The sequence below is a fragment of the Perognathus longimembris genome, chromosome 17 (assembly GCF_023159225.1).
Source record: "Perognathus longimembris pacificus isolate PPM17 chromosome 17, ASM2315922v1, whole genome shotgun sequence".
NCBI lineage: Eukaryota > Metazoa > Chordata > Mammalia > Rodentia > Heteromyidae > Perognathus > Perognathus longimembris.
Window position 1 is genome coordinate 47,919,938 of NC_063177.1, and position 18,154 is coordinate 47,938,091.

Sequence of the window (18,154 nt, forward strand, 5' to 3'; positions counted from 1 at the left end):
GAAAAGTATAGATTAAGTCTTTTACCTTGATCATTGAAGCCACAGACTCAGAGTCATACTGTTACATAGTAACTGAAACACCTATTAACTTTACTATAAGCAAAAGAAATGTAACTTCTAATACCTAATGTAAAATCACCTACTAGAACAAGGTTTCACTTCATGCATTCTGACTGACAACTGCCACCTAGTAAATGTTATTTTTCTCAGCTTGCTACATTGAGAATTTTGTGGCCTACACATAGGATTTTTTTGGAGGGGGTGGGGTTGAGTGGTCCTGGGGCTTGAACCCAGGGACTGGGGATTGCCCCTGAGCGCTTTGGCTCAAGGCTAGTGCTTTACATCTTCAAGCCACAGATCCACTTCCAGTTTTCTGGTAGTTAATTGGAGATAAGGTCTCAAGGGCTTTTCTGCCTAGGCTGGCTTTGAACTGTAATTCTCAGATCTCGGCCCTTTCAGTATTTAGGATTACAGGCATAAGCCACCAGCACCCAGCTACACATTAGGTTTTAAAGGGTGAGAACTTCCACTATATGTTTCTTTCCAAATTTAAAAGGGGAAAATTAAAAACTTTCACAATGCCTTTTATCCTCTGTATGCATTAGGTATATATTCATTTTTATTTGGACTAGGATATTATATAGTTATGTAAAAAGAGTACAGATTATCAAAGATACCTATTTAAAGGGAAATTATTCTATTGCTATTCCTTTAAATCATAAATTCAGAAACACTATTTTTCCAAAAATGAAAAGGATGACATACAGACTACATTCAATATACTCCAAGATATAAACATGCAGGTTGACTTAATTATATATCAGTTTTATTTAGAGAAAAGTAAAATACACAACCACAAAATATCAATGAAGAGCTTAGGAAAATCCCAAATGTTTTCATGTTTCTCTAGTTATTATTCAAATAATAAACTTTTAAACCAAAGTTACAATAAAGTGAAGAAGTAAGCTCAGCATCATTAATCAAAGTCAGCAACACAAACTCAAAATACTACTCTGTCTTCCTGTGTTCTTTCCCACCAAAGTGTGCTATTTAAAGTGCCACAGCTATTGTCTTCTTCCTCTTGCTCTTTGGTGAGTTCTACAAAAACCTAGATGAAAGAAAATGAATAAAGCATTACATATCTGAAACAACTTTTAACCAAATTAGAAAAGGTATAAGGGTATGTCTAACTATACTAAGAAGTACCAAAAGACTGACATTAATACTATTCAAAGTGAATATCTCCCTTAACTACATACATGCAAAGATGAGTGTTTCTTCAGAAGACTAATAAATTATTTCCCTAGTTAATATATCAAGTGGTGTTTGTACAAAAATAAATATTTAAATGTTAGATGTTTTAATATGAAATATTATCATCATGAATTACTTTAACAAGCTGAAAACTCTGCTATTCAAAGTAATAAAATGAAAATTAACTTCAATTATTTGATATTATATAGATGATAGATAGAAAAACAGTTCACTGCATCCCATAAATACATACAGATATGATTTGCCAAGTATTTAAAAAATAAAACTACAAAGAAAAGCAAAAGGAGAACCTAAATTTTTCAAGTGGGGTGTGGTGTACAAGTCTGTAATACCAGTTACTTGGGAGATAGAGACAGTTTGAAGTCACCCTAAGGTAAAGCACAAGATCCTCTCTGAAAACTAAACTTAAAGCAAAAAGGACTAAGGGTGTGGTTCAAGCCACAGGCCTTGAATTCAATCTCTACTACAGCTCCCCAAAAGAATTATTCTACAAAAATTCTATAATATCAAAATTTATGTCCCTTGTCAACAGAATAAACCCAAATAGTTGCTCTACACACTTTCTGCTGTGAAATAATTTTTAAATTAATTGTATAGTACCTGTTCCAATGTTGCTTGAGAGAAACTGTATTCTTCAATGGCAAAAGTATGTTTAGCTATTAAAACAAAAGCAGTATTTTATTTATCAATATTTTTAAAGAATGAAATGGCACTAACTACTAAGGTGGCAAACAAGGCTTTAAAGGCCTCTGTACATGATTCATTTAAACCAGAAACTGCCAAAACAGTGCTCAGTCCCATTCCCCACATTCCCCAACTCTTTCCCCCATGCTGGCCACTCCTCTGGAGCCCAAAGCACTTTTAAGTAAGATTGTCTTTTCATCTAGTTTCACTATGTCTAAGATTTTTCCTCCTTCTGTCCTTTACCCTCATCGCTGTTATTCGTTTCTTTCATTTTTTCTTTGCTTTTTTTTTTTTTTTATCTGAGACCATGACTCAAACTTATCTGATGCTTTCACTCATTGGCTGGTGCTCTACCATCTGAGACATGCTTCCAACCCAGCACGTTTTCCTTTAATCCCTGCTCCCTACCTCCCACTCCACAACTCTGGTAGCCTGTTCTTGGTTCTTGAATGAAATTCTGAATATTAGATATGTTTTTCTATATTACAGATCCTTCTGCAATCTAATTACAAATGTTATTACAATTATTGCCTTCATCTTCTCTTAAGAAGATCAGCTGTTCTTTCTAATCATAAAATCACCAGGAAAGCAGGAACTTTACATAACTATGCAATTGCATAGTCAGGTCCAAAAGTAATTAATTGGAGCTCTTAGGCTAAAAGATATTAGTTCATAGCTATTATGGGGATTGTAAGATATAGGGAAATATTTTGTGTTCAGCACTTGAATAATAAAAAAGTTTTATATTTATTTTAAAAGGTATTAACAATGAACATTATGCATAGATACAGGTTGGTTCTCAACTTTTATATGCTATAAAATAACCTGTATATGAAACTAGCACAGGCCAGGAACTTACCCCTTTCAACTGCTACCAGTGTATATTTACTGTATCTACCACTTGGGAGAGTGGTTTTGTTGTTTTGTGCTGGTCCTGGGGCTTAAACAAAGGGCCTAAGCACTGTCCCTGAGTGTTTTCATTCAAGGCTTGTGCTCTACCACTTGAGCCACAGATCCATTTCTGTTTTTGTGCTGGCTTTTTAAAATTTTGAGGTAAGCGTCTCAAGGACTTTCCTTCCCAGGTGGCTTTGGACCATGATACTCAGATCTCAGCCTCTTCTGTAACTACGAGCCACCAGTGCTCCTCTACCACTTGTGTTTTTTAAATGCTAAAATTCAACACACTTCTTTGAAAACTTAAGTGTCTACTTCTTGCACTATGAATTCTCTCCTCTGTCCTGCTACCATTAGAGACCTGATACCATCGCAACTTAAATGGCCCAAAAGGAATTAAGGATTCAGTAACATAATGCTCCTGGCTGCTGCACTGAACTGTTGTGAAACGAGCTAATCCTTCCTACAGACTCCAGTGTGATCAGCTGTGATGATGTCCACTAGACATTTCAGGTTTAGATCAGAATATGGGAGTTTCATGAAATCGATGTCATTTGTTATCTCTGTCTTAGTCAATGAACAAAAGTTTATTTCTTACGTGTCACAGTTTCAAAATAAACTATCTAGTTTTAAACTTTCCAAACAAAAGATTTTGTTAATTTGAGAGCTATCTCTTACAATATCACCAAATACTACCTACCTTCTTCCAACTTAGAAAAACACTGCGAAAGAGACTGAACATCTTCTTTAGGAATTTTATAAGCCAGAATAGAAGAAAAACTGAAAATGAAGATAAAACAGAGAAAAATTCAAAAACTGCTATTACTGTATTCTAGGCTAGTTTAATTTTCTTAATTCAAAATGAAACTCTACTAATCTCTTTGTATTGATTTAAATTAAAAGTGTGTGAAATGATAGAATAATTCCATGGATAGCAAAATAACTGTCATTCTTATTAAATAAACTCTATCAAAGACAGTATTTGAGCATTTTGACTAACTACTCTAAAGATATAACTCTAAATAAAAAACTTTATTCATCAGATTTTGTTAGTCCTATATTGGATATATGATAGATATGTTGGAAGTAGCCCAAAGTGGTGGAGTACCAGCCTTGAGTAGAAAACTCAAGGGCAGCACCCAGGCCCTGAGTTCAAGCCACATGACCAACAGAAACACAAATAAACAAAAAGAAATATATGTTAATGTAAGACTTATATAGATATCGTTACAACCTGTGATTGAAAAGATCTTTTTTGTGATCCTTAATATAACCTTTTATGATTATAGGTATATAAAGAAAGATAAGCACATTTTAAAAGTTTTTTTTTTTTTTTACCTTTCCTGACGGCTTGCATTTGGGAAAATATACTGAATTTCTCTTTGAAGGCGATCTATTTCTATGTTTTCTATCCAGTCTTTTAATTTAATTTCCAAAAAGTAGCCTTTTCCAAATTTACTCTTTAGATGTTGCACTGTCCCAATACATCTAAAGTAATTTTTAAAAGAAAGATTAGATATAATATGGCTTAACAGTTTCAAAGAATGACTACTCTCTGACATTTTATTTAAGATACAACTATGTTAGGAAACTTTTACACTTACAGCAAAGTTGCAGAAATAATCCAGTACCCCTTATGTCTTACCAAGTTTAAGTTTCCCTACTATTTTCATTTGATACCCCTATTTACACTTGTGAGAATCCAGAAACCAACAATATTACATGAGCATGAACTAAACTTGAGGCTATGCTTTCCTCTAGCATCTTTCTTCTGTTGTAGAATTCTGTAATTAGTTATATTTCTGAGTTTCCAATGGTGACAATTTCTTACTCATTTCTTTGTTATAACTGCTTATTTTTGAGAAGTACTAGTATGATGCTCTTTTGGAATGTTCTTCATTTTGAGTTTGCCTGATACTTTTCTCCAGATTAGAATAGGTTGTACACAATACTACATAGCCATGTACCTATACTTCTCATCCAATAATATCATATCAATCATATCAAGGATAACATGTGTTCAATGTTGCTTAGTTAAGGTATTTGTCAGATTTCTCAAGTATTAAGTTGAAATATCTCATTTCCATATTAGAAACATCTATCTAAGTGCAGCATAAATATGGGATTGGGGATATTAAACTTTCCCTTTTTGAGTGGGTAATATCTACATTTATATTTAGAATCATTCTGGAAGGAAAAATCTGCCACCTGCCTTTATTAATTATGGATTCATTCATTCATTCATTCATTCATTCATTCTATCACTATGTACATATAAACTCTGATAAATCCAAAACAATGCCTAACTACTTTTAAAAATAATAAGTAGTAAACCTTAAAATGACATGCTAAGTTACTGCCAATTACAACTGAAGTAGCCAGCCATATTTCTGAAAAAAATTAACATATTTATAAGTAATTCTGAAGGAAATTAACTGGCTCAAAATGTTTTAATAACCCTCTTTTTAACACTGAAAATAGTGCATATTAAAAAAATAGAGTGAATAAGTTTTGAAAGGACCAAATTTAAAATGCACCTCCACTCTCTTTCCCTCAAAGACATGCTGTGTAGACATCTACCTTAACTGCCCAGACACCATAATAGCCACTCGGTCACAGACAGCCTCTGCTTCTTCCATGTAATGTGTAGTCAGTATAGCAGCCCGCTTTTTGTTTTTAAATGCAGTTCGAATTGCTCGCCTACAAAAGAGAAATAAGACCAAAAGAGGGACAAATATTTGTTAATGAAAACAATGCTTTGTTTTTTTTTGTTTGTCTCAGTACTGGGACTTGAATTCAGCTCTCGTCCCTGAACTTCTTTTGTTCAAAGCCGGTGGTCTACCACTTGAGCCCATCTTCTACTAGCTTTTTTGGAGGGTTAGTGGAGATAAAAGTTTCATGGACTTTTCTGCTCAAACTGGATTCTAACCATGATCCTCTCAGCTGCTTAAGTATCTAGGACTACAGGCGCGAGCCACCAGCATCCAGCAAATAATACTTTTATTAAAAACCAATTATTTCATTAAAACTTACCAAATATCAGTTGCTACAGCTATTACCATATATTAATTATATGTTATACATTATATAATATATATTAATATATAATGTTAACACTGCATATTATATTTCTAATTTATTTTTCCTGGTATTTGAAATAGTTGTCAAATATAACGAGATTTTGTGATTTCAAATGTTTATATGAGCTAAAAGTATAATAAGTGGGCTGGAGTACAAATCAGAGGTGATCACTTGTCGACCATGTGCTAGGCCCTGGTTTCAATGCCCAGCACTACAAAGTAAATAAACAAACAATAACCAGTATTTTTCAGAGAGTAGAATCACATATTTTAATAATTATCCATATACTAGTTTCTGCTCTGGAATATATAAAATACTACACAAAATAAATAAACAAACAATAACCAGTATTTTTCAGAGAGCAGAATCACATATTTTAATAATTATCCATATACTAGTTTCTGCTCTGGAATATATAAAATACTACAAGCACTTCAAGGTAAATAGGGCAAAGTTTAAAAGGTTAAGGAAATGTGTATAAATCTAAATTTTGAATTCCTATTTTGTCAGTTATATAGAATTTTAAGTCAAGATGTACATATAACTAATATGCAACTATTAGTTAAACCCAAAGTTAGTATTTCCTTCCTCTGTAGCTTAACAAAAGGCGGTATGTGTCAAGTGTTTGTAGTGCTATACTCACCACATGTGCTGTTTGGCTTTAGGGTCCATACCTGTAGATGGTTCATCTAACAGAGTAACTGGAGGATTCCCAAGCATGCTCAGAGCAAAGCATAACTAGATGGGAAGGAAAAAGAGAGGTGAATGGGTAAGGATTCACTGTAAGGAAGTCTTATTAACTATTAATTACAGCACTCAACAATATAACTGATACATTACTAGTTAGTTTTTTAAAAAGTACCTTTCGCTTAATTCCTGCAGGTAGTTTCTTTATAGTTTTCTGAAGATGTTCTTTTAAATCAAGGGCATTTGTTATTCTGCAAAACAAATAATACAAAAAAGATGTACCATGATAAACACAAATGTAAATACAAATTGCATGATTATTGGCACTTTTTTCTAGAAGTTACTTAGTTGAAACTGAATTACATTTAAAAAATCTCCAGTTTATATCATCTTGATAAAATGATTCACTTTAAAATATGTTTCTCAGACAAGTATAGTGGTGCATATCTGAAATTACAGCTACTCAGAAGGATAGGTGAACAAATGCAATTGACTTGAGGGGAGGGATGGGAGGGAGTAAATGGGGAAGAACAATTGCAGGGGAATGTTGATCAAGATTCATTTTACTCATAACCTAACATATGGAATGTTACTCTCTACAGCTACTTATACTAATTTTTTTTAAGGCAGAGGCAAGCGGATTGCACTTTGAGGATATCTTCAGAAAAAGAGCAGGAAGAAGTTATATGCAAAAGTAAAATAATAACTATACTGGGGAAGAAGCTCAAGTGGAAGAGTGCTTGCTTAGGCTAGCATGCAAGTTCTGGGATTTGGTCTCCAGTACCAGAAAAAAAAAAAACACCATAAAAATTCATAGACACATTAAACCTCTAACTCAAAGTAGAAAAACTGCCTTCTCATTGTCATCACAATTTTGTAAAGAATACAGTAAAAACTATATTTGATGAAAATGATTCATAAATGTTAGCTTTGAAGTTAGAAAAGAGTGAAATGTAAACTTTCCCAAGTAACAAAAGGAACTCAAAGACAATTACTTTACCGGGTTATTACTTCTTTCATGTCACTGGCACTCATTCCTTTCACAGCTCCATAAATTTCAAAATGTTCCTGCAATGTAATATCTGACCACAATGGATTTATCTGAGGACAGTAACCCATACACTTAATGTAGTTATCATCATCAGTTGTGTCTGGAGTATAATCTCCCAGAAATACCTATGGAAATACAAACCAATTTCTAGTGAATATTTCTGCTTAATTTCTATTGTGACAGGAGTAGGAAGTAGACTAACTCAAACCCTTAGAGTATTATCAGGTTAAATTTCCATTGCTTTCTGATGATGGAAGCTAAGCTGCAGTTCAGTCACATAGCTGGAAACAGTGACTAAATTGCCAATTGCTAAGTAGGAAAGGAAGTCACCCTTGTAACTAGAAAGATCAGATGTCCTCAGCATCATACATATGAGGCAAGGAGTTAAGGACATCTAGTTACTTAAATTTCTTAAGAATTAGATAGATAAATAGGAAACCCCTGAGGTCAAATCCAAAAGAAAATAGTATGCCTGTTATTTTCCAAGAAATTAAAAGGGAAAAAGGTGAGAAATAGGGCCAGAATAGTTTTGTGAAATTTTTACCTAATGGTAAGTAACTGTCTTATAGTTACAGACTAACAGATAGGTGAAGGCTAGTTTCCCTATTTCCTAAAATACAAATGCTTCTCCTATTAAATAAGTAAATAAATGACATATGTAATAATTACAGAAGCAAAAATGTCAACATATATGTGTATTTGCACTATGTGAGTAAAAATTTCACCATATGTATTTTCATAGAACAAAAAGATATTAATTTATCAAGCTGCACTAAAAATGGTAAAACCATAAAGCTTAAGCTGTAAAATCCTAGTCTGCCATGAATTAATTTATTTTAATTAAGACTGCAAGTTGTATCAAACCAACACATACACATATATACATATGTCTTACCTGGCCTGAAGTTGGCTCAATATCACCAACCAAAATATTAATAATTGTGCTTTTTCCTGCACCATTTGGACCTAATAGTCCCAAGATTTCTCCTATAGGAATTGAAAGGAAAACGTCAATATCCAGATCAAACTGAAAATGGAAATTACTCTTCTGAAAGTTATTTCAGGAAAAAGAAATACCAACCTTTTTTCACACAGAACGAGATGTATTTAGTTGCCACTTTCTTTACTTTCCTTGAATGGAGAAAATCTTTCTTGTCATCATATTCTTTATGCAAATTGCTGACCATGATGGCTGGCTTCTAACAAGGGAGAGAATTTTAGAGTCACAAAACAGTTAAACATCATTTCATGACATTGTTCAGACCTCATGTCTGTATCATAAAATTATTTCACTTAAAGGTAATGTACCAAAAATGTTCCACTTATGACCCATTATTACTCACTTGTTAAAAAGCATGCTCATAAAAACATTTATTCCATGAGTGACTTTTCAGATTGATTCAAGTGCAAATAAAAACATTCTTCAGACTAATTCCTATACCCTGGGAACTTCCTTTTACATTTAATATAAGTTACCCATAAACACTAAATTACCTCTTCACAACATTGGCAACTCATCAGCTCTTTGACCTTCAGTCTTTCAGCTCTGACATCTTCATCTTCATCTTCATTGTTTGGAGGATCTGGAAACTTCTTGTTTTTGGACTTCCTGGAAAAGGTCCTATGTATATAAAGACAGTAGATCTTGAAATAAAATAGTAAGAATTTCAAGCCTTACAGAGAGAAAATATTTTTAAGTACATCAACATGAAAGTAAGGGATATTGCTGAAAGGTGAAATTACAAGAGATTTTTTTCATTGAATTTTGGGCAATTTAATTATATAATCTAAATCTATTCATTACTCATCATCAAATGCTTTGAATAATAATTGATACCTCCCAGAGACAGATGGCAAAATACATGCTTAGACAGTATAATTATATAATTCCAGTTGCATGGAATGTTTTTAGAATTGGAAAATCTCAAAGAAAGATAAGGTAGATTTGCTAGTTATTAAATGCAGGAGCATGAGGAGACAGAAGTGACTGTTAATGGGTACAATTTTGCTTTGGAGTGCTGCAATTTTTTAAACTGTTATACTGAGAGCCGCATAATTGTGTAGATAATAAAGAAGAACATTAAGGGGAGAAAAAAACAACAGCTAACCTGAAAAAGGGATCCTTTCTTATTGATCTGCCTCCATGTTTTTTCTCATAATATTGCAGAAGGAAAATCCACAGAATACACTGAAGGTAAGGCTAAAAGAAAAGCATGTAACAGTCCATGATTGAATATGACTAAAGTGCGTTTTAATTAACCCATGTGCCAAGAATACCAAGAAAACATACATCAGATTCCTTACCATCACCAAGAAAAATGTGAATCAGAATCATTTTATGTTTGCTATGACTATGATAACTATAATTAAAAATATTCTGGGTTGGGGTTTTGTTTCAGTTTGGTGCTTTGGATTAACCCCACAACCTCCCATACGTAAGCACATGCTCTACCACTGAACTATATCCAGTCCTAAATTTTAATACAAACTAAATTTAGTTTTAATAAAATTATTCTTCACACATTTTCTACCTCTGTAATGTTCATTTGTTACCAATTTCATATGATACAATCAAACACAAAAGCTTTGCTTTTGCCTTTATGAAGGACAGAATTGTAATTAAACAGAATTTATAATGTGAAAATGCTAGGTATATTAAAGTGGACATAGTAAATGAAAGCTATTATCAGTGAAATGCAGACTAGGCAGTAATAACATACTTCTTAGGTACCTTGTTTTTTATGCAACAGATAAAAACAAATATAACTAAAACCAGACAAACTAGTCATTCTTAAGGTAGCATACTCATATACAAAACCACTGTTTGTTCTTACCATTATAACAGCTACTAAAAGCCTGTCCCATGGATTGAAAGTATTCTCATGCTTTGGTAATGTCTTCCAAGAAACCTAAAACAAAACATTTTTAATTGTGTATACTATATATATGGAAACATTTGGATTAATGTAAAAAAAAAACATTTTCAGCAAGTCCATACTCTTCAAAAGTTAGGTAGCCATACCCAGTAATAAGCTATATTTTGAATCTAAATGAAATTTTTCTTGCCACAAATATATGATAGCAGATATAAATTAAATATATGCTGGTGGAAAAAAAACAACAAAATGGAGTTGAGTAGTAAATAGTAATCAATAATCCTAAAGTAAGAATCTGCTAGGCACCAGTGGCTCATGACTAATATAATCCTAGCCACTCAGGAGACTGAGATCTGAAGATTGCAATTCGAAGTCAGTCAAGGAAGGAAAGTTTGTGAGACGCTTATCTCCATTTAACTACCAGAAAAATGGAAGTACTAACATTGATCAAAAACTAAGGGACAGGGGCTGGGAATATGGCCTAGTGGCAAGAGTGCTTGCCTCATATACATGAGGCCCTGGGTTCGATTCCTCAGCACCACATATACAGAAAATGGCCAGAAGTGGCGCTGTGGCTCAAGTGGCAGAGTGCTAGCCTTGAGCAAAAAAGAAGCCAGGGACAGTGCTCAGGCCCTGAGTTCACGGCCTAGGACTGGCCAAAAAAAAAACAAAACTAAGGGACAGTGTCCAAGTCTTGATGTCAAGACTCATGACTGCTCTTTATTTTCTCTTATCCCTTTGTAGTATTACACATTATTTGATGCTTGAAAAAACCCCTAAAAACAAACACTGGGTTACATCAGATCATACTTGTGCTTATCTATCTACATCATTCTAAGCATGAACGGACACATATGGAAAAAATGCTTCTCTTTGGACAATCTCTATCTAGATGTATTTGAAAAGATCCATGATTACTTTAAATTGCTAAATTATAGCTATTCAAGTACTAACAGTTAACTTGACACATTTTACATATTTAGTATAAGAACTAATATCTCAAACATCACATAATATGTACTTATACTTTCATAATATTAAAGTATGTAGAACTTACCTTTATGAAAGAAATGAGGCAACCCAGAAGTGGATAGATTGGAATGGCTATACAAAAGGTGTAATGAAAAACAGCCGTTACTGTATACCCCATGAAGAAGGTTATTTCAGTGATTACAATACAAGTCAATGCTGTCTGAAGAAAAACAATGAGAAAACAAGTAAGCAAGGTTTAAAAACTGCATACACACATACTTGTAAACTGCTAGCTTAGCATTTACTGTTTCATTCTAATGGAACATAACGCCAGGAATCCTCAGCCAGGAAGCATCAGCTGGCTGGTCCCAATAGTTTATAGCCATTCTCTTTGCCACACTCCTGATTAAGAACTTTCAGTTAACCCCCCTTTCTGGAATGGATTACGTGGGAGATAAACAAAAACACAAGAGGATGTCACCAGTTCTCTCGCTACATTCTGCACTTACACACTGAGTATAATCATTAAAACTCATGCCTTTTAAATAAGTTGCAATAAGAAACTGAAATAATATAAAATGTGACTTACCACAGAATAGATAAATGACCAAAACTCTTTGGTGTTTAAAACTTTCTTAAAGGTGAAAGATGCAATGTAAGTAAACAGAATAACTGATGGAACATAACCAATAAGGCAAAAAACCTGCAAATCAGAAATGTGCATATTTCTGTAAAAACATAAATTACTAGTAATGTATAACATAAAATAATATATTAGCTAATAGCTAATCTTCACATTTCACTCCTCCACAAATCATGTCAACACCTGAAACTGGTTACTTGAAGAGTTATTATCCACATTTTCATTTAGTCAATAAAAACCATGCTTTTAACTTGATAATAATATACTGAATTAATCACTTGAATACTATGTTTACTTTGGGGAGATCTTTTTGGCAGTACTGGAGATCACATGCATGGGCAAGCCCACTTGAGCTTATGCATTATATACAAGTCAGTCCTATTTTCACTTCTTTTTTTTTTTTTTTTTTTGGCCAGTCCTGGGCCTTGGACTCAGGGCCTGAGCACTGTCCCTGGCTTCTTCCCGCTCAAGGCTAGCACTCTGCCACTTGAGCCACAGCGCCGCTTCTGGCCATTTTCTGTATATGTGGTGCTGGGGAATTGAACCTAGGGCCTCGTGTATCCGAGGCAGGCACTCTTGCCACTAGGCTATATCCCCAGCCCCTATTTTCACTTCTTATACCAAGTAATACTATTTTATTATGAAAAGCAAGTGTGGCTGGTTACAATCATATCTCTCAACTATTAACTATTTTTTTTTTTTTTTGGCCAGTCCTGGGCCTTGGACTCAGGGCCTGAGCACTGTCCCTGGCTTCTTCCCGCTCAAGGCTAGCACTCTGCCACTTGAGCCACAGCGCCGCTTCTGGCCGTTTTCTCTATATGTGGTGCTGGGGAATCGAACCTAGGGCCTCGTGTATCCGAGGCAGGCACTCTTGCCACTAGGCTATATCCCCAGCCCCAACTATTAACTATTTTAATGTAACATACTTTGTGTATTAGCATGACTTCTACTTGAATGTTTTTTGATGGTGGAAGATCTCACACTCACTTGGCTGGCTCTGCTGGCATTCTATCACTTCAGCTACACTTCCAGGCCATCCTTTTGCTAGTTATTCTGGAGATGGAGTCGTCTGGATTTTTCTGCCCAGGCTGGCTTTGAACCATGATACTCCAAATCTCAGCACCCTGAGCAGCTAAGATTACAGGCATAAAGCTGCTGGTGCCAAGCTTATATCAGGGGAAAAGGGATAAGCATATTTTCAGTACCAACGTCAATTAGCCATTTTATCTTGAGCAAAAAAATTCAGGGAGAGCGCCCAGGCCCAGGACTGGCACAATAACAACAACAAAAAAAAAAGACTAAGTATATAAAGAAGACCATTACTTGCAAGGAATTGTCTTTAAATAGTTACTGTTTTAATAGAGCACATTATTAGGCTATAGGCTTGGCTTAGTACACTGCCTGCCTAGCAAGCATGAGGCTGAGTTCAATCCCCAGTACTGCCAAAAAGAAAAATCACTTTTAGTAATAAAAATTGACCTGATTACAGGTAGCACATACAAATAATCCAATAAACATTGGCTCCTACCTTCTTAAAAAAGACAGGTCTACATTACTCAACCAGACAGATGTCATATACTTTTTTTAAAAGGATCCCTATAAATAGCATGAGTACGCCTAACAACTTACCACAGCAAGGAACTTTACAGCATAAAAATATAATCCATGATGAAATGCAAATAAGCTTCCTAGCATCAAAATGAGAACAACAAAAAATAAAGGGATATCAACAATTGCTTGTCCAATCCAATATGCAGATGGCAAAAGACCTGAAAGTTTAAGTTGAGTATAAGCTTTGATCTGAAAGAAAAAAAAAGGAAAAATGAGTTAGGAAATTTAATAAATTATTGTAGAGCTTTTAATTTTATATCAACAAACCAAAAAAGTCACAATTCAGGTGTATAAGTAGTAGAAGTGTTTCTGACACTATTCATTCCACTTATCCCTGATATGTAACAATTTCAACAAAATTTTCGAACAATCAAAATACAGTATTATAAAAGGTGTCAGAGGATTATGTCTGTGAGAATAGTGAGTAGCCAACTCACTTGCTTTTGAAAATCTGTGGAACCCAGGCATAGTGACATACACCTATATTTTCAGAAATAGAGAGGTAGAGGGAAGAGGATGGTTTGAGGCCAGCCTAAGCTACGTAGTGAGTTCCAGGTCAACCGGAACTCTAAAGCAAGACTGTCTCACAAAAATAGCAAAAAGCAAAATTGTGGAAAACAGATGGAAAAATGTATTTTAATAAGAAAAAAAATTCTCATTTTAAAAAGTAAAACTGTAACTAAAATATTAATAACTTACCACAAACCCTCTAGGTTTGTGTTTGCATAAGGCTTCAAATTACAAGTGAAAGTTTGTATAGAGGTGATATACTTGGAAGCCTTTTGTATAAGGTGGTATAAGGCATTCTTACTACCACAATAAATAGGACTTCTATATTAACATAGGAGATCATTTAAGAGATCTCATGAGATGTTTCCAATCTCTTGCTTTTAAATTTTAAATCATTCACAAGTCTGAATAGCTAAAAATCTTATTCAGTTTATTTCCTATTTATAAAAAATTCTACTTCTAGTGATTATAAGTGTTAAATAAACAAGCAGGCAAAGGAAATGAAGAAATAAAGAAATTCATGGTTCCAAAGGAACCTAGAAATAAAGAGGCTATGAAAAAGGGAAATCAACATATTTATTGTTCAATGAATTACAGAAATGTCAGACATATGTCTATATCCAATACAAGTATGGAAACATAAGCCAAGTCAATACAATTACTTTGGCTTTGGTCATTCACACATTGCTGGTAGAAATATAAAGTAGTTCAGAAATAATTTGGCTATTTCTTATCAAACTAAACGTAAAACTATTATTTAAACTTTACTGAGCTTTTATTCTAGAGAAGTGAAAATTCATGTTCACCCTAACTCCTGTATGCAAATATTCATAGCAACTTAATTTATAATAGTGAAAGTGGCAAATATCATAGACGTTCCACAACAAATAGTTTAACAAACTGCAGCATAGCTATACCCTGAAATACTACTGTACAATGAAAAAGAATGTGCTATTCACACACACACAAATTTTAAAAGCATTAAGGGTTACAAGAAGTGAAAAAGGTAATCCCAAAGAAACTATGATGGAATCTCCTACTTACTTAAGAAATATCAAAGTTAGTATAAGAGAGAAAAGATTGTCACCAAACCTCCTTTAGAGGTCAGTTAGAAGAGTGTAGTAGAGTTATATGTCTACAAAAGAGCAATCAACAAAAGAACAATCTCAGTACTCAACTGTGCCAGGATCAGTACTTGTGATACCACACTAGAATTTGGCAAGATTATCATTGGGATAAAATGAACAAAAAGTACTTGGATCTCAGTGTACCTGTACTCACAATGAAAATAAATCTCTAAAAGAGTTTTTAAATGGGCAGAAACACAAGTAGCATGGCAAGTCAAGGAATCTTAATTCTCACAGAAAATAACCAAGCAGTAGAGCAGAATATGAAGGATCTAAAAGACGGTTCTCAAAATGCTTTTAAAACATTGCTGATAAAAATGTTTGCTGAAAAAGTAGAAAGCCTACACAAGGCAATTTGTGAGTACAATGAGACAAACCAATGGTTATTAAAGGAATTCATGAGCCCACAAACAGAAAGCTAAATGAATTCCAAGAGAGGGAAATGGAGTCCAATGAAAAAACATCCACCCAGCTAAAGAATATGAGAAAAGACACAGATAAAACAAATCAAGGAAGTAAAGAAAGCCATATAAGACCTAAGAGAAAACTTCAAAAAAGAGACAGAAGCCATCAAAAATGATACATTAAAAAAACAAAGTCTTGACAGTAGAAGACAGAGTGTCTCAGGATCAAGGACAAATTAGATTTAATAAAGAGGAGACAATTATTCCAAACAAATCCAAGGAACAAGAAAGGAGCTTGCAAGAACTTCTAGTATATATCAGAAGACATAATTTAAGAATGATGGATTTTGAGGAATACGAAGAGAAGGAAAATAAAGGGACGGGGAAACACATTTAACAGAATTCTAGCAGAGAACTTCCCAAACATCCAAAACAATGAGGCCATAAACATACAAGAAGCATTTAGAACTTCAAACAGACCAGACCAGAAAAGAGTATCCCACTGACACACTGTAATCCATACAGGCTCAACAGAGACTCAAAAAAGGAACCTTAAAGCTGTCAGAGAAAAAAGATTGATTACTTATAAAAGAAAACCAACCAGAATAACTACAGATTTCTCAGCTGAAACCATGAAAGCAAGGAGAGCCTGAATCTATACCTTAAAGGCAAACAATTACTAACCAAGAATACTGTACCTAGCAAAGCCCTCCTTCATGAGCCAAGGACAAATAAAAACATTCAATATCAACAACAACAACAAAAACAAAAACTGAAACATGTATCTCCACCAAACCAGAATTTTAGAAAATACTTTTTTTAAAAGTCCTACATATAGAAAACCAACAAGAACATGATTTTGGCAGAGAAAATAATGCCCCTTACCAGAGAACCAGATAAATGCCGGGACGCATAATTTCATCCAAGAAATACTACGTATCCTTAAAGTACACATGGATCTAAACACAATGACTGCTGGTGACTTCAACATATCACTGTCTCCCAAAGATAGATCATCCAGGCAAAACCTCAACAGAGAAACTTCATACCTAAATAACTGCTTGACCAATATTTCAGTCAGAAGCATCAGACATTCTTCTCAACAGCAAGCACATGGAACATTCTCCAAAATAGATAATATTTTAGGTCACAAAGCAACTTTGGGAAAATTTTTTAAAAATTGAAATTATTCCCTGCATCCTGGAATAAAATTAGAGCTCAACACCAAAAGCCATCACAGAAAATTCAACACCCAAGGCCATCACAGAAACTCATGGAGGCATTCAACAACATATTGTTCAATGATCAGTGGGTCAATGAAGAGATCAAAACCAAAATTCAAATGTTTATGGACAAAAGTTGGTTCTTGAAAAACTTAACAAAATTGACAGATGCTTAGTAAATCTGACCTAAAAAAAAAAGAGAGAATACACCCAAATAAATAAAAGTAGATACAAACGGGGACATCATGACAGAAGCAAGAAAGATTCAGAACATTCTAAGAGAATACTTTGCAAACTTCTATGCCCATTCATAAGGAAATGGAAAGAAAGGACTTGGAAAAAATATTTTAAACAAACAGATGTTGCATGGTTCTCCTTCTTTGTAGTAATAAAAATCTGTTTTGAGGAGGATAAAGGGGAGCAAAGAAATGGTGGACAAAGGGTAAACTAATGCAACAGTGATACTCATGAGACATGCTGAAAATGAACTACACCACTTGTGGGGAAGGAAGGTCAAGAGAGAAAAAAAGGGAGAAAACAAGAGAAAAGTTAACACTGTTAAAAAAGATATGTATTCATTCCCTGACTTATGTAACTGTAACCCCTCTGTATATCACCTTTGCAATAAAAATAAATCTCTTGTCATTTCATAGCTTAATTTACAAACACTTAAAATTTAAAAAAAACTTTTAGCATTATGTGGTGGGTTAATGATTTTTACCATCTTTATACTTTTTGGTATTTTCTATATCACTACAATAAATGTATCTAGTAGATACTTTTTTCTTAAATCTGAGACCCATGCATTACTTCCATGCTAAACAAATTTTCAGTAAAAATTATATTAAAGTAGATTCGAATTATTAAAATGAATTATGACATAAATTTACTAAATTTATCAAAATTTTCAAATGAGTTAGTCTTCATATTCTATAAGATAATTAGATAAACTTGCTTCTGGGTAAGATCTTTCATTAAAAGGTTGGAATTTTAACTAAAGGAGTTAAATACAATTTCAGTACAGGGAAGTGTGGACGACAAGGATGAAGAATAGGAAAATCAGGAATATCAGAGGAACTCTGCACAGGTTACAATCACTCCTGGATAATCATTTTT

At 33.9% G+C, this 18,154-nt stretch overlaps 1 protein-coding gene across 2 annotated transcripts in view; it reads right to left on the reverse strand.

The window, feature by feature from the left end:
* Positions 1-597: 597 nt before the first annotated feature.
* The window catches only part of Abca5 (ATP binding cassette subfamily A member 5), a 69,027-nt gene continuing 51,470 nt past the window's right edge, over positions 598-18,154 (reverse strand). For both annotated transcript variants that reach the window (XM_048365218.1, XM_048365217.1), the window contains exons 24-39: positions 13,793-13,963; positions 12,110-12,223; positions 11,606-11,740; positions 10,507-10,581; positions 9,781-9,872; positions 9,167-9,293; positions 8,754-8,871; positions 8,568-8,659; positions 7,622-7,797; positions 6,797-6,872; positions 6,578-6,672; positions 5,434-5,553; positions 4,192-4,341; positions 3,554-3,633; positions 1,876-1,931; positions 598-1,108 (exon numbers count right to left, since the gene is read on the reverse strand). In XM_048365218.1, the coding sequence (XP_048221175.1) occupies positions 1,001-1,108; positions 1,876-1,931; positions 3,554-3,633; positions 4,192-4,341; positions 5,434-5,553; positions 6,578-6,672; positions 6,797-6,872; positions 7,622-7,797; positions 8,568-8,659; positions 8,754-8,871; positions 9,167-9,293; positions 9,781-9,872; positions 10,507-10,581; positions 11,606-11,740; positions 12,110-12,223; positions 13,793-13,963 (1,785 nt within the window). In that variant the 3' untranslated portion in view covers positions 598-1,000. The remainder of the gene's footprint in view (positions 1,109-1,875; positions 1,932-3,553; positions 3,634-4,191; positions 4,342-5,433; positions 5,554-6,577; positions 6,673-6,796; positions 6,873-7,621; positions 7,798-8,567; positions 8,660-8,753; positions 8,872-9,166; positions 9,294-9,780; positions 9,873-10,506; positions 10,582-11,605; positions 11,741-12,109; positions 12,224-13,792; positions 13,964-18,154) is intronic.